The sequence below is a fragment of the Pseudophryne corroboree genome, chromosome 7 (assembly GCF_028390025.1).
Source record: "Pseudophryne corroboree isolate aPseCor3 chromosome 7, aPseCor3.hap2, whole genome shotgun sequence".
Taxonomy (NCBI): Eukaryota; Metazoa; Chordata; class Amphibia; order Anura; family Myobatrachidae; genus Pseudophryne; species Pseudophryne corroboree.
The window spans coordinates 13705164-13730326 of NC_086450.1; the positions used below are offsets into that span (position 1 = coordinate 13705164).

Consider the following 25163-nt stretch of genomic DNA (forward strand, 5'->3'; position numbering starts at 1 on the left):
ACTTCACGTGTGGCAAGTTCAAAAGGTTGCAGAACCTTGCACAACGTTGAAATCATTCTCCACTGCGCTTGAGACAGGTGCATTCCACCTCCTATATCGTGCTCAGTTGTATAGGCTTGAATGGCCTTTTGCTGCTCCTCCAACCTCTGAAGCATATAGAGGGTTGAATTCCACCTCGTTACCACTTCTTGCTTCAGATGATGGCAGGGCAGGTTCAGGCGTTTTTGGTGTTGCTCCAGTCTTCTGTACGTGGTGCCTGTACGCCGAAAGTGTCCCACAATTCTTCTGGCCACCGACAGTATCTCTTGCACGCCCCTCTCGTTTTTTAAATAATTCTGCACCACCAAATTCAAGGTATGTGCAAAACATGGGACGTGCTGGAATTTGCCCATATTTAATGCACACACAATATTGCTGGCGTTGTCCGATGCCACAAATCCACAGGAGAGTCCAATTGGGGTAAGCCATTCCGCGATGATCTTCCTCAGTTGCCGTAAGAGGTTTTCAGCTGTGTGCGTATTCTGGAAAGCGGTGATACAAAGCGTAGCCTGCCTAGGAAAGAGTTGGCGTTTGCGAGATGCTGCTACTGGTGCCGCCGCTGCTGTTCTTGCGGCGGGAGTCAATACATCTACCCAGTGGGCTGTCACAGTCATATAGTCCTGAGTCTGCCCTGCTCCACTTGTCCACATGTCCGTGGTTAAGTGGACATTGGGTACAACTGCATTTTTTAGGACACTGGTGAGTCTTTTTCTGAGGTCTGTGTACATTTTCGGTATCGCCTGCCTAGAGAAATGGAACCTAGATGGTATTTGGTACCGGGGACACAGTACCTCAATCAAGTCTATAGTTGGCTCTGCAGTAATGATGGATACCGGAACCACGTTTCTCACCGCCCAGGATGCCAAGGCCTCAGTTATCCGCTTTGCAGCAGGATGACTGCTGTGATATTTCATCTTCCTCGCAAAGGACTGTTGGGCAGTCATTTGCTTGGTGGAAGTAGTAAAAGTCGTCTTACGACTTCCCCTCTGGGATGACCATCGACTCCCAGCAGCAACAACAGCAGCGCCAGCAGCAGTAGGCGTTACACGCAAGGATGCATCGGAGGAATCCCAGGCAGGAGAGGACTCGTCAGAATTGCCAGTGACATGGCCTGCAGGACTATTGGCATTCCTGGGGAAGGAGGAAATTGACACTGAGGGAGTTGGTGGGGTGGTTTGCGTGAGCTTGGTTACAAGAGGAAGGGATTTACTGGTCAGTGGACTGCTTCCGCTGTCGCCCAAAGTTTTTGAACTTGTCACTGACTTATGATGAATGCGCTGCAGGTGACGTATAAGGGAGGATGTTCCGAGGTGGTTAACGTCCTTACCCCTACTTATTACAGCTTGACAAAGGCAACACACGGCTTGACAAATGTTGTCCGCATTTCTGTTGTAATACTTCCACACCGAAGAGCTGATTTTTTTGGTATTTTCACCAGGCATGTCAATGGCCATATTCCTCCCACGGACAACAGGTGTCTCCCCGGGTGCCTGACTTAAACAAACCACCTCACCATCAGAATCCTCCTTGTCAATTTCCTCCCCAGCACCAGCAACACCCATATCCTCCTCATCCTGGTGTACTTCAACACTGACATCTTCAATCTGACTATCAGGAACTGGACTGCGGGTGCTCCTTCCAGCACTTGCAGGGGGCGTGCAAATGGTGGAAGGCGCATGCTCTTCACGTCCAGTGTTGGGAAGGTCAGGCATCGCAACCGACACAATTGGACTCTCCTTGTGGATTTGTGATTTCGAAGAACGCACAGTTCTTTGCTGTGCTTTTGCCAGCTTAAGTCTTTTCATTTTTTTTTAGCGAGAGACTGAGTGCTTCCATCCTCATGTGAAGCTGAACCACTAGCCATGAACATAGGCCAGGGCCTCAGCCGTTCCTTGCCACTCCGTGTGGTAAATGGCATATTGGCAAGTTTACGCTTATCCTCCGACGATTTGAATTTAGATTTTTGAGTCCTTTTTTTACTGATCTTTTGTGTTTTGGATTTTACATGCTCTGTACTATGACATTGGGCATCGGCCTTGGCAGACGACGTTGATGGAATTTCATCGTCTCGGCCATGACTAGTGGCAGCAGCTTCAGCACGAGGTGGAAGTGGATCTTGATCTTTCCCTATTTTTGGAACCTCAACATTTTTGTTCTCCATATTTTAATAGGCACAACTAAAAGGCACCTCAGGTAAACAATGGAGATGGATGGATACTAGTATACTTATGGATGATGAGTGACTGACGACACAGAGGTAGCTACAGCCGTGGACTACTGTACTGCGTCTGCTAGTATAGAGTAGAGATGAGCGGGTTCGGTTTCTCTGAATCCGAACCCGCCAGAACTTCATGTTTTTTTTCACGGGTCCGAGCGACTCGGATCTTCCCGCCTTGCTCGGTTAACCCGAGCGCGCCCGAACGTCATCATGACGCTGTCGGATTCTCGCGAGGCTCGGATTCTATCGCGAGACTCGGATTCTATATAAGGAGCCGCGCGTCGCCGCCATTTTCACACGTGCATTGAGATTGATAGGGAGAGGACGTGGCTGGCGTCCTCTCCATTTAGATTATAAGAGACTGAGAGAGATTTACTGGAGCTGACTAGGAGGAGTACTGTTACTGTAGAAGTGTAGAGACTGAGTGGAGAGAGTTTACTAGTGAGGACAGTGCAGTTTACTTTATAATCCGTTCTCTGCCTGAAAAAAGCGATACACAGCACACAGTGACTCAGTCACATACCATATCTGTGTGCACTGCTCAGGCTCAGGCCAGTGTGCTGCATCATCTATTATCTATATATAATATTATATATATCTGTCTGACTGCTCAGCTCACACAGCTTATAATTGTGGGGGAGACTGGGGAGCACTACTGCAGTGCCAGTTATAGGTTATAGCAGGAGCCAGGAGTACATAATATATTATATAGTGAGTGACCACCAGACACACAGTGCAGTTTATTTAATATATCCGTTCTCTGCCTGAAAAAAGCGATACACACAGTGACTCAGTCAGTCACATACCATATCTGTGTGCACTGCTCAGGCTCAGGCCAGTGTGCTGCATCATCTATTATCTATATATAATATTATATATATCTGTCTGACTGCTCAGCTCACACAGCTTATAATTGTGGGGGAGACTGGGGAGCACTACTGCAGTGCCAGTTATAGGTTATAGCAGGAGCCAGGAGTACATAATATATTATATAGTGAGTGACCACCAGACACACAGTGCAGTTTATTTAATATATCCGTTCTCTGCCTGAAAAAAGCGATACACACAGTGACTCAGTCAGTCACATACCATATCTGTGTGCACTGCTCAGGCTCAGGCCAGTGTGCTGCATCATCTATTATCTATATATAATATTATATATATCTGTCTGACTGCTCAGCTCACACAGCTTATAATTGTGGGGGAGACTGGGGAGCACTACTGCAGTGCCAGTTATAGGTTATAGCAGGAGCCAGGAGTACATAATATATTATATAGTGAGTGACCACCAGACACACAGTGCAGTTTATTTAATATATCCGTTCTCTGCCTGAAAAAAGCGATACACACAGTGACTCAGTCAGTCACATACCATATCTGTGTGCACTGCTCAGGCTCAGGCCAGTGTGCTGCATCATCTATATATATTATATATCTGTCTGACTGCTCAGCTCACACAGCTTATAATTGTGGGGGAGACTGGGGAGCACTACTGCAGTGCCAGTTATAGGTTATAGCAGGAGCCAGGAGTACATATTATATTAAAATTAAACAGTGCACACTTTTGCTGCAGGAGTGCCACTGCCAGTGTGACTGACCAGTGACCTGACCACACTGACCACCAGTATAGTTAGTAGTATACTTATATTGTGATTGCCTGAAAAAGTTAAACACTCGTCGTGTGACTTCACTTGTGTGTTTTTTTTTTTTTAATTCTATAAAAATAAAACTCATTCTGCTGACAGACAGTGTCCAGCAGGTCCGTCATTATATAATATATAATATATACCTGTCCGGCTGCAGTAGTGATATATATATATTTTTTATATCATTTATCATCCAGTCGCAGCAGACACAGTACGGTAGTTCACGGCTGTGGCTACCTCTGTGTCTCTGCACTCGGCAGGCAGTCCGTCCATAATTGTAATACCACCTAACCGTGGATTTTTTTCATTCTTCTTTATACATACATAGTTACATAGACATCTTCTCTTTATCAACCAGTCTATATTAGCTGCAGACACAGTACAGTACGGTAGTTCACGGCTGTGGCTACCTCTGTGTCTGCACTCGGCAGGCAGTCCGTCCATAATTGTATACCACCTAACCGTGGTTTTTTTTCATTCTTCTTTATACATACATAGTTACATAGACATCTTCTCTTTATCAACCAGTCTATATTAGCTGCAGACACAGTACAGTACGGTAGTTCACGGCTGTGGCTACCTCTGTGTCTGCACTCGGCAGGCAGTCCGTCCATAATTGTATACCACCTAACCGTGGATTTTTTTCAGTCTTCTTTATACATACATAGTTACATAGACATCTTCTCTTTATCAACCAGTCTATATTAGCTGCAGACACAGTACAGTACGGTAGTTCACGGCTGTGGCTACCTCTGTGTCTGCAGTCGGCAGGCAGTCCATAATTGTATACTAGTATCCATCTCCATTGTTTACCTGAGGTGCCTTTTAGTTGTGCCTATTAAAATATGGAGAACAAAAATGTTGAGGTTCCAAAATTAGGGAAAGATCAAGATCCACTTCCACCTCGTGCTGAAGCTGCTGCCACTAGTCATGGCCGAGACGATGAAATGCCAGCAACGTCGTCTGCCAAGGCCGATGCCCAATGTCATAGTACAGAGCATGTCAAATCCAAAACACCAAATATCAGAAAAAAAAGGACTCCAAAACCTAAAATAAAATTGTCGGAGGAGAAGCGTAAACTTGCCAATATGCCATTTACCACACGGAGTGGCAAGGAACGGCTGAGGCCCTGGCCTATGTTCATGGCTAGTGGTTCAGCTTCACATGAGGATGGAAGCACTCAGCCTCTCGCTAGAAAAATGAAAAGACTCAAGCTGGCAAAAGCAGCACAGCAAAGAACTGTGCATTCTTCGAAATCCCAATTCCACAAGGAGAGTCCAATTGTGTCGGTTGCGATGCCTGACCTTCCCAACACTGGACGTGAAGAGCATGCGCCTTCCACCATTTGCACGCCCCCTGCAAGTGCTGGAAGGAGCACCCGCAGTCCAGTTCCTGATAGTCAGATTGAAGATGTCAGTGTTGAAGTACACCAGGATGAGGAGGATATGGGTGTTGCTGGCGCTGGGGAGGAAATTGACCAGGAGGATTCTGATGGTGAGGTGGTTTGTTTAAGTCAGGCACCCGGGGAGACACCTGTTGTCCGTGGGAGGAATATGGCCGTTGACATGCCAGGTGAAAATACCAAAAAAATCAGCTCTTCGGTGTGGAGGTATTTCACCAGAAATGCGGACAACAGGTGTCAAGCCGTGTGTTCCCTTTGTCAAGCTGTAATAAGTAGGGGTAAGGACGTTAACCACCTCGGAACATCCTCCCTTATACGTCACCTGCAGCGCATTCATAATAAGTCAGTGACAAGTTCAAAAACTTTGGGTGACAGCGGAAGCAGTCCACTGACCAGTAAATCCCTTCCTCTTGTAACCAAGCTCACGCAAACCACCCCACCAACTCCCTCAGTGTCAATTTCCTCCTTCCCCAGGAATGCCAATAGTCCTGCAGGCCATGTCACTGGCAATTCTGACGAGTCCTCTCCTGCCTGGGATTCCTCCGATGCATCCTTGCGTGTAACGCCTACTGCTGCTGGCGCTGCTGTTGTTGCCGCTGGGAGTCGATGGTCATCCCAGAGGGGAAGTCGTAAGCCCACTTGTACTACTTCCAGTAAGCAATTGACTGTTCAACAGTCCTTTGCGAGGAAGATGAAATATCACAGCAGTCATCCTACTGCAAAGCGGATAACTGAGGCCTTGACAACTATGTTGGTGTTAGACGTGCGTCCGGTATCCGCCGTTAGTTCACAGGGAACTAGACAATTTATTGAGGCAGTGTGCCCCCGTTACCAAATACCATCTAGGTTCCACTTCTCTAGGCAGGCGATACCGAGAATGTACACGGACGTCAGAAAAAGACTCACCAGTGTCCTAAAAAATGCAGTTGTACCCAATGTCCACTTAACCACGGACATGTGGACAAGTGGAGCAGGGCAGGGTCAGGACTATATGACTGTGACAGCCCACTGGGTAGATGTATGGACTCCCGCCGCAAGAACAGCAGCGGCGGCACCAGTAGCAGCATCTCGCAAACGCCAACTCTTTCCTAGGCAGGCTACGCTTTGTATCACCGCTTTCCAGAATACGCACACAGCTGAAAACCTCTTACGGCAACTGAGGAAGATCATCGCGGAATGGCTTACCCCAATTGGACTCTCCTGTGGATTTGTGGCATCGGACAACGCCAGCAATATTGTGTGTGCATTAAATATGGGCAAATTCCAGCACGTCCCATGTTTTGCACATACCTTGAATTTGGTAGTGCAGAATTTTTTAAAAAACGACAGGGGCGTGCAAGAGATGCTGTCGGTGGCCAGAAGAATTGCGGGACACTTTCGGCGTACAGGCACCATGTACAGAAGACTGGAGCACCACCAAAAACTACTGAACCTGCCCTGCCATCATCTGAAGCAAGAAGTGGTAACGAGGTGGAATTCAACCCTCTATATGCTTCAGAGGTTGGAGGAGCAGCAAAAGGCCATTCAAGCCTATACAATTGAGCACGATATAGGAGGTGGAATGCACCTGTCTCAAGTGCAGTGGAGAATGATTTCAACGTTGTGCAAGGTTCTGATGCCCTTTGAACTTGCCACACGTGAAGTCAGTTCAGACACTGCCAGCCTGAGTCAGGTCATTCCCCTCATCAGGCTTTTGCAGAAGAAGCTGGAGGCATTGAAGAAGGAGCTAAAAGGGAGCGATTCCGCTAGGCATGTGGGACTTGTGGATGCAGCCCTTAATTCGCTTAACAAGGATTCACGGGTGGTCAATCTGTTGAAATCAGAGCACTACATTTTGGCCACCGTGCTCGATCCTAGATTTAAAGCCTACCTTGGATCTCTCTTTCCGGCAGACACAAGTCTGCTGGGGTTGAAAGACCTGCTGGTGACAAAATTGTCAAGTCAAGCGGAACGCGACCTGTCAACATCTCCTCCTTCACATTCTCCCGCAACTGGGGGTGCGAGGAAAAGGCTCAGAATTCCGAGCCCACCCGCTGGCGGTGATGCAGGGCAGTCTGGAGCGACTGCTGATGCTGACATCTGGTCCGGACTGAAGGACCTGACAACGATTACGGACATGTCGTCTACTGTCACTGCATATGATTCTCTCAACATTGATAGAATGGTGGAGGATTATATGAGTGACCGCATCCAAGTAGGCACGTCACACAGTCCGTACTTATACTGGCAGGAAAAAGAGGCAATTTGGAGGCCCTTGCACAAACTGGCTTTATTCTACCTAAGTTGCCCTCCCACAAGTGTGTACTCCGAAAGAGTGTTTAGTGCCGCCGCTCACCTTGTCAGCAATCGGCGTACGAGGTTACATCCAGAAAATGTGGAGAAGATGATGTTCATTAAAATGAATTATAATCAATTCCTCCGCGGAGACATTGACCAGCAGCAATTGCCTCCACAAAGTACACAGGGAGCTGAGATGGTGGATTCCAGTGGGGACGAATTGATAATCTGTGAGGAGGGGGATGTACACGGTGATATATCGGAGGGTGAAGATGAGGTGGACATCTTGCCTCTGTAGAGCCAGTTTGTGCAAGGAGAGATTAATTGCTTCTTTTTTGGGGGGGGTCCAAACCAACCCGTCATATCAGTCACAGTCGTGTGGCAGACCCTGTCACTGAAATGATGGGTTGGTTAAAGTGTGCATGTCCTGTTTTGTTTATACAACATAAGGGTGGGTGGGAGGGCCCAAGGACAATTCCATCTTGCACCTCTTTTTTCTTTTCTTTTTCTTTGCATCATGTGCTGATTGGGGAGGGTTTTTTGGAAGGGACATCCTGCGTGACACTGCAGTGCCACTCCTAGATGGGCCCGGTGTTTGTGTCGGCCACTAGGGTCGCTAATCTTACTCACACAGTCAGCTACCTCATTGCGCCTCTTTTTTTCTTTGCGTCATGTGCTGTTTGGGGAGGGTTTTTTGGAAGGGACATCCTGCGTGACACTGCAGTGCCACTCCTAGATGGGCCCGGTGTTTGTGTCGGCCACTAGGGTCGCTAATCTTACTCACACAGCTACCTCTTTGCGCCTCTTTTTTTCTTTGCGTCATGTGCTGTTTGGGGAGGGTTTTTTGGAAGGGACATCCTGCGTGACACTGCAGTGCCACTCCTAGATGGGCCCGGTGTTTGTGTCGGCCACTAGGGTCGCTAATCTTACTCACACAGCTACCTCATTGCACCTCTTTTTTTCTTTGCGTCATGTGCTGTTTGGGGAGGGTTTTTTGGAAGGGACATCCTGCGTGACACTGCAGTGCCACTCCTAGATGGGCCCGGTGTTTGTGTCGGCCACTAGGGTCGCTAATCTTACTCACACAGCTACCTCATTGCGCCTCTTTTTTTCTTTGCGTCATGTGCTGTTTGGGGAGGGTTTTTTGGAAGGGACATCCTGCGTGACACTGCAGTGCCACTCCTAGATGGGCCCGGTGTTTGTGTCGGCCACTAGGGTCGCTTATCTTACACAGCGACCTCGGTGCAAATTTTAGGACTAAAAATAATATTGTGAGGTGTGAGGTATTCAGAATAGACTGAAAATGAGTGTAAATTATGGTTTTTGAGGTTAATAATACTTTGGGATCAAAATGACCCCCAAATTCTATGATTTAAGCTGTTTTTTAGTGTTTTTTGAAAAAAACACCCGAATCCAAAACACACCCGAATCCGACAAAAAAAATTCGGTGAGGTTTTGCCAAAACGCGTTCGAACCCAAAACACGGCCGCGGAACCGAACCCAAAACCAAAACACAAAACCCGAAAAATTTCAGGCGCTCATCTCTAGTATAGAGATGATAATGATATAAAAAATATATATATATCACTACTGCAGGTATATATATAATATAATGACGGACCTGCTGGACACTGTCAGCAGACTCCTAAACTACTAGTATGAAGAAGATAGAAAAAAAAACCCCACCACAGGTAGGTATACAATTATGGACGAGCACTGACGACACAGAGGTAGCTACAGCCGTGGACTACCGTACTGCGTCTGCTAGTATAGAGATGATAATGATATAAAAAATATATATATATCACTACTGCAGGTATATATATAATATAATGACGGACCTGCTGGACACTGTCAGCAGACTCCTAAACTACTAGTATGAAGAAGATAGAAAAAAAAACCCACCACAGGTAGGTATACAATTATGGACGAGCACTGACGACACAGAGGTAGCTACAGCCGTGGACTACCGTACTGCGTCTGCTAGTATAGAGATGATAATGATATAAAAAATATATATATATCACTACTGCAGGTATATATAATATAATGACGGACCTGCTGGACACTGTCAGCAGACTCCTAAACTACTAGTATGAAGAAGATAGAAAAAAAAACCCCACCACAGGTAGGTATACAATTATGGACGAGCACTGACGACACAGAGGTAGCTACAGCCGTGGACTACCGTACTGCGTCTGCTAGTATAGAGATGATAATGATATAAAAAATATATATATATCACTACTGCAGGTATATATATAATATAATGACGGACCTGCTGGACACTGTCAGCAGACTCCTAAACTACTAGTATGAAGAAGATAGAAAAAAAAACCCCACCACAGGTAGGTATACAATTATGGACGAGCACTGATGACACAGAGGTAGCTACAGCCGTGGACTACCGTACTGCGTCTGCTAGTATAGAGATGATAATGATATAAAAAATATATATATATCACTACTGCAGGTATATATATAATATAATGACGGACCTGCTGGACACTGTCAGCAGACTCCTAAACTACTAGTATGAAGAAGATAGAAAAAAAACCCCACCACAGGTAGGTATACAATTATGGACGAGCACTGACGACACAGAGGTAGCTACAGCCGTGGACTACCGTACTGCGTCTGCTAGTATAGAGATGATAATGATATAAAAAATATATATATATATATATCACTACTGCAGGTATATATATAATATAATGACGGACCTGCTGGACACTGTCAGCAGACTCCTAAACTACTAGTATGAAGAAGATAGAAAAAAAAACCCCACCACAGGTAGGTATACAATTATGGACGAGCACTGACGACACAGAGGTAGCCACAGCCGTGGACTACCGTACTGCGTCTGCTAATATAGAGATGATAAAGATGATAGAGATGAACAAAAAAAATATAACACTACTGCAGGTAAATATTTATATAATATAATGAATGACGGACCTGCTGGACACTGTCAGCAGAATGCGTTATAGAATAAAAAAAAAAAACACCACAGGAGTGTTTAACTTTTTCAGGCAGACAATATACTGGTGGTCACTGGTCAGTCACACTGGCAGCAAAAGTGTGCACTGTACTCCTGCTATAACTGCACCCCAGTCTCCCCCACAATTCAGCTGTGTGAGCAGTGAGCACTCAGCACAGTCAGATATACATAGATATATCATGCAGCACACTGAGGCTGAGCACAGATATGGTATGGAGCGTTTTTTCCAGGCAGAGAACGGATTAAAAAAAACTAGCAAAACTCTGCACTGACTGTACTCCTCCTAACAGCTCTCCCCAATCCTCCCCACAATAAGCTAAGCAGCAATCAGATCAACTAACTACTAACAGTAACTATAAACGGAGAGGACGCCAGCCACGTCCTCTCCCTATCAATCTCAATGCACGTGTGAAAATGGCGGCGACGCGCGGCTCCTTATATAGAATCCGAGTCTCGCGATAGAATACGAGCCTCGCGAGAATCCGACAGCGGGATGATGACGTTCGGGCGCGCTCGGGTTAGCCGAGCAAGGCGGGAAGATCCGAGTCTGCCTCGGACCCGTGTAAAAAGGCTGAAGTTCGGGGGGGTTCGGATTCCGAGGAACCGAACCCGCTCATCTCTAGTGAAAACATGGGGCCCCTTTCAGTTCGTGGTCGGGTGTCCCGTTTTTTTATTTTTACAAGTACGTGGATTACAAATGGATTATCCGAGGAGCCTTCTACACTGGATTTGGTGAGTAGGATTTTTTCTACAGGTACACCATAGATTCTACTGGAGAAGAGGACCGACCCTCGTGTGAACATAAGGTAAGTATGTGTATATGGTGGTGTGTATGTATGCATTAAAGTTATACTTTCAAGGTGTGTGTGTAATGTCTTTATTGGGGTATTTTTTTAGTAGTAGTACTACAGGTACCAGCGTGCCCGGTTTTCCGCCGCATGCTGGTACTTGTGGTTCTCCAAGTACCAGCTTGCGGGGGAGGCTTGCTGGGACTTGTAGTACTGCTACAAAAAACAATATTCATTACTTTCAACAAAGGCTATCAGCCCCCCATCCGCAGCCTGTTGGATGTGGGGGACAGCCTCGGGCTTCACCCCTGGCCCTTGGGTGGCTGGGGGGGGGGACCCCTTGATTGAAGGGGTCCCCACTCCCCCAGGGTACCCCGGCCAGGGGTGACTAGTTGGATATTTGATGCCACGGCCGCAAGGCACTGTATAAAAGTGACCCCCGGCTGTGGCATTATCTGTCCAGCTAGTGGAGCCCGGTGCTGGTTTCAAAAATACGGGGGACCCCTACGCTTTTTGTCCCCCGTATTTTTGGAACCAGGACCAGGCGCAGAGCCCGGTGCTGGTTGCTTAAATATGGGGGAACCCCTGTCAATTTTTTTCTCATATTTTTGCAACCAGGGCCGGCTCAAAGAGCCCGAGGCTGGTTTGGCTTAGGAAGGGGGACCCTACGCAATTTTTTTTTTAAGTTTAAACATTTTTTTTTTTTTTTACAAGGTGCACAATTAAGCCCTGCACGGATCTCTCAGATCCGGCCGAGATTCATTGTATTAAAGTCGGCAGTGTTTTACAAGTCACTCACGTAAAACACTGCCTAAAAAAACGAATGACATCGACATCGGAAAAACCGAAAATGCAGAATACGGCAGCTTAGTAAATTAGTCGTAATCAATTCAAAAAGTTGCATATTTACACTTTCGATGTCATTCGTGATTGAACTTTGACCTCAAACGGGAAAATACGAATCTTAGTAAATTTACCCCACTGTGTTGAGACAGTGAGTCAGTAGCCATCTCTAGCTGGGATGACCGCGGGGATGGCAGAGGGCGGGCAGGTGGCTGCATGAGCATCCCAGGCCATCCTCTCTCTGTCAGAGAGTCTTGTCCCGGGACAGCTGTGCCCCCAGCACCCCCCTAATGGTGGCCCTGGACGTAGGGTCCGTGTGTGCACTTTTTCCCGGTCTTTCATCTGCATTTTACTGCAAATACTGCTACAAGCCGTCCCCCTGAGGTACAAGCGTGCGTCTGACTGCAATGACTGAGACGCACACTTTGAGCATTTTAATCTGTGCATTATGCTCACGTCCTACTTAGATTTTACACTTCAGTAATCTCCAGCTTTGCGTCAATGTTTTTTATTTATATGCTGGCGCATGTGCAGTAATTCTCCGAGCACCTGTGATTGACAGATTTGTGTTTCCGGCAAATTCAGGTATTTTCACGGAGAGTTACAGGAAAGATGAAGAACGAGCTTTGAAGCTTCTCATACGGGTTTCTGAAGCCTGGGGACAAGCCACCTGCTTGAAACTGGCTCTTGAGGCTAAAGATATGAAGTTTGTATCTCACGGAGGCGTCCAGGTGTGTTGTAGATGCTAGTGATCTGTATGACGTATTCCTGCGGAGAGAACGGAGCTTGTGCATTCCCTTAATCAGCACACAGAAGGGGTATTATTGTTCAGATGTATTATCTTATCATGTCGCTTATCTCTGCGTTATCACGGCGCGTTGCAGCGATGCAGGATGTCTTAGTACAGCAATGTATTTAAAAGATAATAAATCTACAGTGTCTAGATAGACAGTCAATATGTCGACACCGTATATAGGGGGTCATTCCGAGTTGATCGCTCGCTACGGATTTTTGTAGCGCAGCAATCATGGCAGAACGGGGCTAATCTACGCATGCGTATGCACCGCAGTGCGCACGCGCGTCGTACGGGTACAAAGAACATTGTGGTTTTGCACAGGTTCTAGCGACGCTTCCATTCGCACTGGCGAACGCAAGGAGATTGACAGGAAGTGGGAGTTTATGGGTGTCAACTGACCGTTTTCTGGGAGTGTTTGGAAAAACGCAGGCATGGTCAGGTGTTTGCAGGTCGGGTGTCTGACGTCAATTCCGGGACCTTCGTCGCAGCAATCATCGCACAGAATAAGTAACTTCAGGGCTGGTCTTGTTCTGCTCAAAATGTGTTTGCTGCCGCGCGGCTGCACAGGCGTTCGCACTACTGCAAAGCGAAAATACACTCACCCGTGGGCGGCGACTATGCGTTTGCACAGCTGCTAAAAGTAGCTAATGAGCGATCAACTCAGAATGACCCCCATAGTCAACATGCATTAGATTGACAGGTACAAAAGAAGGTCAACAGGTGAAAATTTGACAGTGCTTAAGGTTGGCAGGTTCAAAAAGTCGACATGTGACCAGTGAAGCGATCCCGCGACGGTTGCCATTTTTACTGATGATGGTTACATATAAAATTTGAGCCAAAAACACGTAAAAAACATGTTGACCATTTGTGTGTCAAACATTGTCATGTCGACCCTTTGTACCTGTCGATATTCAATTGTTATTGTGCCGGCAGCCACTAGGTGGTGCCCAACGGAACAATTCAATTGTTGCTCCGTTTGGGTGCGATGGCTGCCGGCGTCGGCATTTCAGCTCGCACTCCCCGAGGATGGCAAGCTGAAATGGAAGAAAAGTGACCCTTTATAGGCGCCCAAACGGGAGTTTTCACGTTGCACTCATTAGATTTAAGTAGCTAAATCCGACTTCTATAGCCGTGAAAAAAAGATCAATTGAATATCGCTTAGCGATCTTCCATCACTTTAAACGGGAGATCAGGCACAGTATAACAATTGAATATCGCCCTCTGTGTAGTTAGACAAGCAACAAAAAGCTTGGGTTGGCCAAACACGCTTCACCGCCAGAGCTGACGGCGGCATTATCAGGCGAAGACAAAAATACCGTTAGAGAAATCTCTGATTTCTCCAGACTCCTTCTAATGCATTTTGGGGAAGAAGTAGTGACATCGTTTTTGACAATGGGGCAAATTCAGACCTGTTCGCTCGCTAGGTTTTTTTTGCAGTCCTGCGTTCGCATAGTCGCCGCCCATAGGGGAGTGTATTTTTGCGTGGCAAGTGTGGAACGCATGTGTAGCAGAGCTGTACAAACTGATCTTGTGCAGTCTCTGCGCAGCCCTGAACTTACTCACCCCCTGCGATCACTTCAGCCTGTCCAGGACCGGAATTGACGTCAGGAACCCTCCCTTTCAGATTTGTTCCAGTACTACTGTATGTAATGTCTCTTCAGCGCTTACTTTAATTGTGCAATGCTACATAAAATGTAATAAATAGCATGTAATATTGATGATAACGGCAATAATTATAATAATGTCAGACCAATACAGCCCAGATTTATCTGTTCACAGGCGTTCCTTACAAAAGTCTGGTTTGGAGAGTTGAGCGTGGACAATGAGTTATGGAGGGTGATACTTTGTATGCTCTTCTGTCCTCTTCTTTATACTCGTCTGTTAGCGTTCAGGTAGGTAGCCAGCAAAGCATGTACATATATAATTTACATTTACGTAGATTGTGATGAGCGCACAGGCCAAAACTGTCTCATAATATATAGACAACGGAAAGACAGACCTACCTCCCAATGAAAACATGCGACAATAGCTGCAGCTCTCAAAGAGGCCAAACCCAAGAAAGGTGCAAGGGTCTAGAACAGAGCTGGCCAAACCGGTCCTCGAGATCTACCAACAGTTCATGTTTTCCAGGCCTCCTGGAGATCTCTAGAACTGTCAGTTAGGAATGAATGTAGCACATCTTAATTAGTAACGACTACACCTGTGCACCAGCTAGGTGGCCTGGAAAATGTGAACTGTTGGTAGATCTCGAGGACTGGTTTGGCCAGCCGTGGTCTAGAAGAAGCAGAGGAGGTGTGGCCAGTGCTGTGAGGGTGTGGCCAGTAATATCTGGGTGTGTTCAGTCCTAGTGTCTCCCCTAATATGTCAGAGTATAAAAATTGCATGGCTGGTGATTATTATGCTGTCATGGTGATGGGCCTGTTTTTATGTGGAGGCCTGGAACTAGTTCCACCTGGCCAGGGTTGCAATACGTTTCCAGAACCTTTCATTCTAAAATAACCAAAACAATACAATTTTTTAGGTGATCCCGTGTGCACTCCAGGAGCAGCAGCCTGTGGAAGGGCACTCAGTGTGTCACCACACACCACTTCAACGATATACACAAACAAAACTTTTTGGGCACTAACACTGGTAGCGCCCACCAACAAGAGACCAACAAGATGTGTATAGTAAATACCACCAAATATATTACAGGTTGAGTATCCCATATCCAAATATTCCGAAATACGGAATATTCCGAAATACGGACTATTTTGAGTGAGAGTGAGATAGTGAAACCTTTGTTTTTTGATGGCTCAATGTACACAAACTTTGTTTAATACACAAAGTTATTAAAAATATTGTATTAAATGACCTTCAGGCTGTGTGTATAAGGAGTATATGAAACATAAATGAATTGTGTGAATGTAGACACACTTTGTTTAATGCACAAAGTTATAAAAAATATTGGTTAAAATGACCTTCAGGCTGTGTGTATAAGGTGTATATGTAACATAAATGCATTCTGTGCTTAGATTTAGGTCCCATCACCATGATATCTCATTATGGTATGCAATTATTCCAAAGTACGGAAAAATCCGATATCCAAAATACCTCTGGTCCCAAGCATTTTGGATAAGGGAAACTCAACCTGTAACAGAAGTTAGTCTTTCAGTTCAACGCTTGCTTAAATAAATGGGGTCAATGGCAGAGAGCTTTCTCCGATCAGTATCCCTGGTGTTGAATTCCTCGGAAATATAAAAGAAGAAGAAACATAAATAGAGTGTATAAATAGTAAAAGCGTACCGTACTCACACCATAGTGGAGTAGATTACTCTTATAAAGGTATCATTATACTTCCTTCTGCGACACCACTTCTGGACAGTGAATTTTTTAGCTTGCTATAGGGCCAGCCCACGGTGCACCGCAAAAGTATTATCCAATGGGCGTACCCGACTTACGGCAATAAATACTGTGACCCGCACATAAAGGTATCTTTCTTTGGATCAAAGATCTATTGTTTGGTTCCCAATTCTCCCTTGCAATCCTCGTGCTCACAATGAGATTTATACACAAGGAATAAGGGACGTCTATGTCAGGACTTGTGTCTTTTACAACTTCACATTTATTTCACATAAATCCCAATACAGGGTATACTTAAACATTAAACAACTGTGCATAGATGAGACTCCTAAGGTATAAATGTCTGGAATGATCCCACCAAGATAGTGAGCGCTTTATCACCTCCAGGGTCCAAATTCTACAGCGCTCTCCACCAATGCGTTTCTACTATTAAGTCTTCCTCAGGGTGTGACTCAGTGTGTGAGCGCTACCAGTGTTAGTGCCAAAAAAAGTTTTTTTGTGTATATTCTAAAATAACCAACCCAATAGAGGTGATTTTTCAATTGTTAAATATAAAATGCTCCAATTTGTATTATTATTATTATTTATTTCACTTAAAAGAAAACCTGAACTAAACACTTACCCAAGAAAACTCTCTTTTTACCTCAGGAAAGATGAGGAAGTTGTCCAAAACCAAGTAATGAGGAAAGACCACAATGCAGAGATGGGTGCTGTGGAAGATACGCCTGTGGAAACCAGGAAAAACAGAGTGATGGCAAGGTAAGTACTTACTGTACATAGGCATGATGTAACCATACAAAAATGTGTCCTCAGAGCCAGTGGCAAAGGCAGGATTTCTAGAGGGGGGTTTCCAAATGCAATCCACAATCTGCCACTGCGGAACATGGAATACAGTTAATACTTAACACTATAAATGGTCTATAGTATAGGCTGTGTCAAACATATTTAATATAAATAAGATAATGTAAGTGGTCAGGAAAAGGTTAAACATACCACAATAAATAAATAAATAAACAAACATAATAGAACCAGTACTGCACTTTCTAAACACACATTCTCCCACCTCATGGTAAGGCTCCTGTCTCTTCTTCCTGGTAGCTACTTTCTGGTCCAGTGCACTGATTGAGGTCTCAGAAGCAGAAGAAGCTTCTACCCCAGGACATGTACAGCAGCTTAAACTGCATGATGTGGTGGCAGCTCTAGTAATTGTATTATATACCATTGCAATTGTCGTAATTTGACCCACTTGCCAAGAGGAGGGGAGTTTCCAGGCAACCGGAAACCCCCCCCTGCGTTTGCCTATGAGAGCCATAAAAACTCCATTTTCCAAGTGATTTGTGTCTGCAGTGCAATGATGCCGTGGCCGGACTCTGGAGGAGTAAATATAATATATGAGTGCAGGATGTGCTGTATGGGCTCCCCTGAACCCAGGGGCCCGTGTGCACCTTACACCCATTACAGAAATGCCTATGATGGGAAACCACAAGCACTGGTTTTGCCTAATACATTGACCGCAAATAATTTGGATTGTTCCTGGACCACCAACCCAGGGCACCCCTGCAAGTGCCCTGAGGCACCCCACGGTGCCACAGCACCCAGTTTGGGAATCACTGACTTACTAGGACAAGCAATATTTTGTAAGAGCTTTGACATCCCCCAATAAACATGAAATTCCTTCCAAAAACATTATCCAGAAAAAAAAAAGTTTTTGCGTGTAATGTTAATGTAGGACGCAAAAGAGCGCCTACATCATATTCTGCTAGGAGCGCACCTACTGTATCTGTTCAGTTCCACAAATCTGAATATTTTGGACATAATTCCACCAACGTACTTTACAGCCAGTATATACACTGCTCAAAAAAATAAAGGGAACACTTGAACAACACAATGTAACTCCAAGTCAATCACACTTCTGTGAAATCAAACTGTCCACTTAGGAAGCAACACTGATTGACAATCAATTTCACATGCTGTTGTGTAAATGGAATAGACAACATGTGGAAATTATAGGCAATTAGCAAGGCACCCCCAATAAAGGAGTTGTTCTGCAGGTGGTGACCACAGACCACTTCTCAGCTCCTATGCTTTCTGGCTGATGTTTTGGTCACTTTTGAAAGCTGGCGGTGCTTTCACTCTAGTGGTAGCATGAGACGGAGTCTACAACTCACACAAGTGGCTCAGGTAGTGCAGCTCATCCAGGATGGCACATCAATGCGAGCTGTGGCAAGAAGGTTTGCTGTGTCTGTCAGCGTAGTGTCCAGAGTATGGAGGTGCTACCAGGAGACAGGCCAGTACATCAGGAGATGTGGAGGAGGCCGTAGGAGGGCAACAACCCAGCAGCAGCACCGCTACCTCCGCCTTTGTGCAAGGAGGAACAGGAGGAGCACTGCCAGAGCCCTGCAAAATGACCTCCAGCAAGCCACAAATGTGCATGTGTCTACTCAAACGATCAGAAACAGACTCCATGAGGATGGTATGAGGGCCCGACGTCCACAGGTGGGGGTTGTGCTTACAGCCCAACACCGTGCAGGACGTTTGGCATTTGCCAGAGAACACCAAGATTGGCAAATTCGCCACTGGCGCCCTGTGCTCTTCACAGATGAAAGCAGGTTCTCACTGAGCACATGTGACAGACATGACAGAGTCTGGAGACGCCAAGGAGAACGTTCTGCTGCCTGCAACATCCTCCAGTATGACCGGTTTGGCAGTGGGTCAGTAATGGTGTGGGGTGGCATTTCTTTGGGCGGCTGCACAGCCCTCCATGTGCTCGCCAGAGGTAGCCTGACTACCATTAGGTACCGAGATGAGATCCTCAGACCCCTTGTGAGACCATATGCTGGTGCGGTTGGCCCTGGGTTCCTCCTAATGCAAGACAATGCTAGACCTCATGTGGCTGGAGTGTGTCAGCAGTTCCTGCAAGACGAAGGCATTGATGCTATGGACTGGCCCGCCCGTTCCCCAGACCTGAATCCAATTGAGCACATCTGGGACATCATGTCTCGCTCCATCTACCATTGCACCACAGACTGTCCAGGAGTTGGCGGATGCTTTAGTCCAGGCCTGGGAGGAGATCCCTCAGGAGATCATCTGCCACCTCATCGGGAGCATGCCCAGGCATTGTAGGGAGGTCATACAGGCACGTGGAGGCCACACACACACTACTGAGCCTCATTTTGACTTGTTTTAAGGACATTACATCAAAGTTGGATCGGCCTGTAGTGTGTTTTTCCACTTTAATTTTGAGTGTGACTCCAAATCCAGACCTCCATGGGTTAATAAATTTGATTTCCATTGATGATTTTTGTGTGATTTTGTTGTCAGCACATTCAACTATGTAAAGAACAAAGTATTTAATAAGAATATTTCATTCATTCAGCTCTAGGTTGTGTTATTTTAGTGTTCCCTTTATTTCTCTGACGTCCTAGTGGATGCTGGGAACTCCGTAAGGACCATGGGGAATAGACGGGCTCTGCAGGAGACTGGGCACTCTAAAAGAAAGATTAGGTACTATCTGGTGTGCACTGGCTCCTCCCTCTATGCCCCTCCTCCAGACCTCAGTTAGATTTCTGTGCCCGGCCGAGCTGGATGCACACTAGGGGCTCTCCTGAGCTCCTAGAAAGAAAGTTTATTTTAGGTTTTTTATTTTACAGTGAGACCTGCTGGCAACAGGCTCACTGCATCGAGGGACTAAGGGGAGAAGAAGCGAACCTACCTGCTTGCAGCTAGCTTGGGCTTCTTAGGCTACTGGACACCATTAGCTCCAGAGGGATCGACCGCATGGAACTGGCCTTGGTGTTCGTTCCCGGAGCCGCGCCGCCGTCCCCCTTACAGAGCCAGAAGCAAGAAGAGGTCCGGAAAATCGGCGGCAGAAGACATCAGTCTTCACCAAGGTAGCGCACAGCACTGCAGCTGTGCGCCATTGCTCCTCATGCACACTTCACACTCCGGTCACTGAGGGTGCAGGGCGCTGGGGGGGGGGGCGCCCTGAGCAGCAATAAAAACACCTTGGCTGGCAAATATATCACAATATATAGCCCCAGAGGCTATATACGTGATAAATACCCCTGCCAGAATCCATAAAAAAGCGGGAGAAAAGTCAGCGAAAAAGGGGCGGAGCTATCTCCCTCAGCACACTGGCGCCATTTTCTCTTCACAGTGCAGCTGGAAGACAGCTCCCCAGGCTCTCCCCTGTAGTTTGCAGGCTCAAAGGGTTAAAAAGAGAGGGGGGGGGCCACAAAATTTAGGCGCAATATTGTATATACAAGCAGCTATTGAGAAAAATTCACTCAATATAGTGTTAATCCCTAAATTATATAGCGCTCTGGTGTGTGCTGGCATACTCTCTCTCTGTCTCCCCAAAGGGCTGTGTGGGGTCCTGTCCTCAGTCAGAGCATTCCCTGTGTGTGTGCGGTGTGTCGGTACGGCTGTGTCGACACGTTTGATGAGGAGGCTTATGTGATGGCAGAGCAGATGCCGATAAATGTGATGTCGCCCCCTGTTGGGCCGACACCAGAGTGGATGGATAGGTGGAAGGTATTAACCGACAGTGTCAACTCCTTACATAAAAGGCTGGATGACGTAACAGCTATGGGACAGCCGGCTTCTCAGCCCTTGCCTGCCCAGGCGTCTCAAAGGCCATCAGGGGCTCAAAAACGGCCGCTCCCTCAGATGGCAGACACAGATGTCGACACGGAGTCTGACTCCAGTGTCGACGAGGTTGAGACATATACACAATCCACTAGGAACATCCGTTACATGATCCCGGCAATAAAAAATGTGTTACACATTTCTGACATTAACCCAAGTACCACTATAAAAGAGTTTTATGTTTGGGGAGAAAAAGCAGGCAGTGTTTTGTTCCCCCATCAAATGAGTGAATGAATGTGAAAAAGCGTGGGTTCCCCCGATAAGAAACTGGTAATTTCTAAAAAGTTACTGATGGCGTACCCTTTCCCGCCAGAGGATAAGTTACGCTGGGAGATATCCCCTAGGGTGGATAAGGCGCTCACACGTTTGTAAAAAAAGGTGGCACTGCCGTCTTAGGATACGGCCACTTTGAAGGTACCTGCTGATAAAAAGCAGGAGGCTATCCTGAAGTCTGTATTTACACACTCAGGTACTAGACTGAGACCTGCAGATAGTGCTGCTGCAGCGTGGTCTGTAACCCTGTCAAACAGGGATACTATTTTGCGAACATAAGACGTCGTCTTATATATGAGGGATGCACAGAGGGATATTTTGCCGGCTGGCATCCAAAATTAATGCAATGTCCATTCTGTCAGGAGGGTATTAGAGACCCGACACTGGACAGGTGATGCTGACTTTAAAAGGCACATAGAGCCTTATAAGGGTGAGGAATTGTTTGGGGTTGGTCTCTGGGACCTCGTATCCACAGCAACAGCTGGGAAGAAATTTTTTTACCTCAGATTTCCTCACAGCCTAAGAAAGCACTGTATTATCAGGTACAGTCCTTTCGGCTTGAGAAAAGCAAGCGGGTCAAAGGCGCTTCCTTTCTGCACAGAGATGAGGGAAGAGGGAAAAAGCTGCACCAGTCAGCCAGTTCCCAGAATCAAAATTCTTCCCCCGCTTCCTCTGAGTCCACCGCATGACGCGGGGGCTCCACAGGCGTAGCCAGGTACGGTGGGGGGCCGCCTCAAAAATTTCAGCGATCAGTGGGCTCGCTTACAGGTGGATCCCTGGATCCTTCAAGTAGTATCTCAGGGGTACAAGCTGGAATTCAAGGCGTCTCCCCCCCGCCGTTTCCTCAAATCTGCCTTGCCGACAACTCCCTCAGGCAGGGAGGCTGTGCTAGAGGCAATTCACAAGCTGTATTCCCAGCAGGTGATAGTCAAGGTGCCCCTACTTCAACAAGGACGGGGTTACTATTCCACACTGTTTGTGGTACCGAAACCGGACGGTTCGGTGAGACCCATTTTAAATTTGAAATCCTTGAACACATACATAAAAAAATTCAAGTTCAAGATGGAATCGCTCAGGGCGGTTATTGCAAGCCTGGAGGAGGGGGATTACATGGTATCCCTGGACATCAAGGATGCTTACCTACATGTCCCCATTTACCATCCTCACCAGGAGTACCTCAGATTTGTGGTACAGGATTGCCATTACCAATTCCAAACACTGCCGTTTGGACTGTCCACGGCACCGAGGGTCTTTACCAAGGTAATGGCAGAAATGATGATACTCCTTCGAAAAAAGGGAGTTTTAATTATCCCGTACTTGGACGATCTCCTTATAAAGGCGAGGTCCAAGGAGCAGTTGTTGGTCGGAGTAGCACTATCTCGGGAAGTGCTACAACAGCACGGATGGATTCTATACATTCCAAAGTCACAGCTGGTTCCTACCACACGCCTACTGTTCCTGGGGATGGTTCTGGACACAGAACAGAAAAAAAGTGTTTCTCCCGCAGGAGAAAGCCAAGGAGCTGTCATCTCTAGTCAGAGACCTCATGAAACCAAAACGGGTATCGGTGCATCACTGGACACGAGTCCTGGGAAAAATGGTAGCTTCTTATGAAGCAAAATTCCATTCGGCAAGTTCCATGCAAGAACCTTTCAGTGGGACCTCTTGGACAAGTGGTCGGGATCGCATCTTCAGATGCATCGGCTGATAACCCTGTCTCCAAGGACCAGGGTATCTCTACTGTGGTGGCTGCAGAGTGCTCATCTTCAAGAGGGCCGCAGATTCGGCATACAGGACTGGGTCCTGGTAACCACGGATGCCAGCCTTCGAGGCTGGGGGGCAGTCACACAGGGAAGAAATTTCCAAGGACTTTGGTCAAGTCAGGAGTCGTCCCTACACATAAATATTCTGGAACTGAGGGCCATTTACAATGCCCTAAGTCTGGCAAGGCCTCTGCTTCAAAACCAGCCGGTACTGATCCAATTAGACAACATCACGGCAGTCGCCCATGTAAACCGACAGGGCGGCACAAGAAGCAGGATGGCGATGGCAGAAGCCACAAGGATTCTCCGATGGACGGAAAATTAGAGATGAGCGCCTGAAATTTTTCGGGTTTTGTGTTTTGGTTTTGGGTTCGGTTCCGCGGCCGTGTTTTGGGTTCGAACGCGTTTTGGCAAAACCTCACCGAATTATTTTTGTCGGATTCGGGTGTGTTTTGGATTCGGGTGTTTTTTTCCAAAAACACTAAAAAACAGCTTAAATCATAGAATTTGGGGGTCATTTTGATCCCAAAGTATTATTAACCTCAAAAACCATAATTTACACTCATTTTCAGTCTATTCTGAATACCTCACACCTCACAATATTATTTTTAGTCCTAAAATTTGCACCGAGGTCGCTGTGTGAGTAAGATAAGCGACCCTAGTGGCCGACACAAACACCGGGCCCATCTAGGAGTGGCACTGCAGTGTCACGCAGGATGTCCCTTCCAAAAAACCCTCCCCAAACAGCACATGACGCAAAGAAAAAAAGAGGCGCAATGAGGTAGCTGTGTGAGTAAGATTAGCGACCCTAGTGGCCGACACAAACACCGGGCCCATCTAGGAGTGGCACTGCAGTGTCACGCAGGATGGCCCTTCCAAAAAACCCTCCCCAAACAGCACATGACGCAAAGAAAAAAAGAGGCGCAATGAGGTAGCTGTGTGAGTAAGATTAGCGACCCTAGTGGCCGACACAAACACCGGGCCCATCTAGGAGTGGCACTGCAGTGTCACGCAGGATGGCCCTTCCAAAAAACCCTCCCCAAACAGCACATGACGCAAAGAAAAAAAGAGGCGCAATGAGGTAGCTGACTGTGTGAGTAAGATTAGCGACCCTAGTGGCCGACACAAACACCGGGCCCATCTAGGAGTGGCACTGCAGTGTCACGCAGGATGTCCCTTCCAAAAAACCCTCCCCAAACAGCACATGACGCAAAGAAAAAAAGAGGCGCAATGAGGTAGCTGTGTGAGTAAGATTAGCGACCCTAGTGGCCGACACAAACACCGGGCCCATCTAGGAGTGGCACTGCAGTGTCACGCAGGATGTCCCTTCCAAAAAACCCTCCCCAATCAGCACATGATGCAAAGAAAAAGAAAAGAAAAAAGAGGTGCAAGATGGAATTATCCTTGGGCCCTCCCACCCACCCTTATGTTGTATAAACAAAACAGGACATGCACACTTTAACCAACCCATCATTTCAGTGACAGGGTCTGCCACACGACTGTGACTGATATGACGGGTTGGTTTGGACCCCCCCCAAAAAAGAAGCAATTAATCTCTCCTTGCACAAACTGGCTCTACAGAGGCAAGATGTCCACCTCATCTTCACCATCCGATATATCACCGTGTACATCCCCCTCCTCACAGATTATCAATTCGTCCCCACTGGAATCCACCATCTCAGCTCCCTGTGTACTTTGTGGAGGCAATTGCTGCTGGTCAATGTCTCCGCGGAGGAATTGATTATAATTCATTTTAATGAACATCATCTTCTCCACATTTTCTGGATGTAACCTCGTACGCCGATTGCTGACAAGGTGAGCGGCGGCACTAAACACTCTTTCGGAGTACACACTTGTGGGAGGGCAACTTAGGTAGAATAAAGCCAGTTTGTGCAAGGGCCTCCAAATTGCCTCTTTTTCCTGCCAGTATAAGTACGGACTGTGTGACGTGCCTACTTGGATGCGGTCACTCATATAATCCTCCACCATTCTATCAATGTTGAGAGAATCATATGCAGTGACAGTAGACGACATGTCCGTAATCGTTGTCAGGTCCTTCAGTCCGGACCAGATGTCAGCATCAGCAGTCGCTCCAGACTGCCCTGCATCACCGCCAGCGGGTGGGCTC

General features: G+C 46.7%; 1 protein-coding gene across 1 annotated transcript in view; it reads left to right on the forward strand.

The window, feature by feature from the left end:
* TRPM2 (transient receptor potential cation channel subfamily M member 2) overlaps nucleotides 1-25163 on the forward strand; it is a 177652-nt gene that overhangs the window by 60281 nt on the left and 92208 nt on the right. Inside the window, 2 exon segments of the mRNA XM_063932704.1 lie at nucleotides 12800-12945; nucleotides 14790-14906. Of these exon segments, the coding sequence (XP_063788774.1) occupies nucleotides 12800-12945; nucleotides 14790-14906 (263 nt within the window).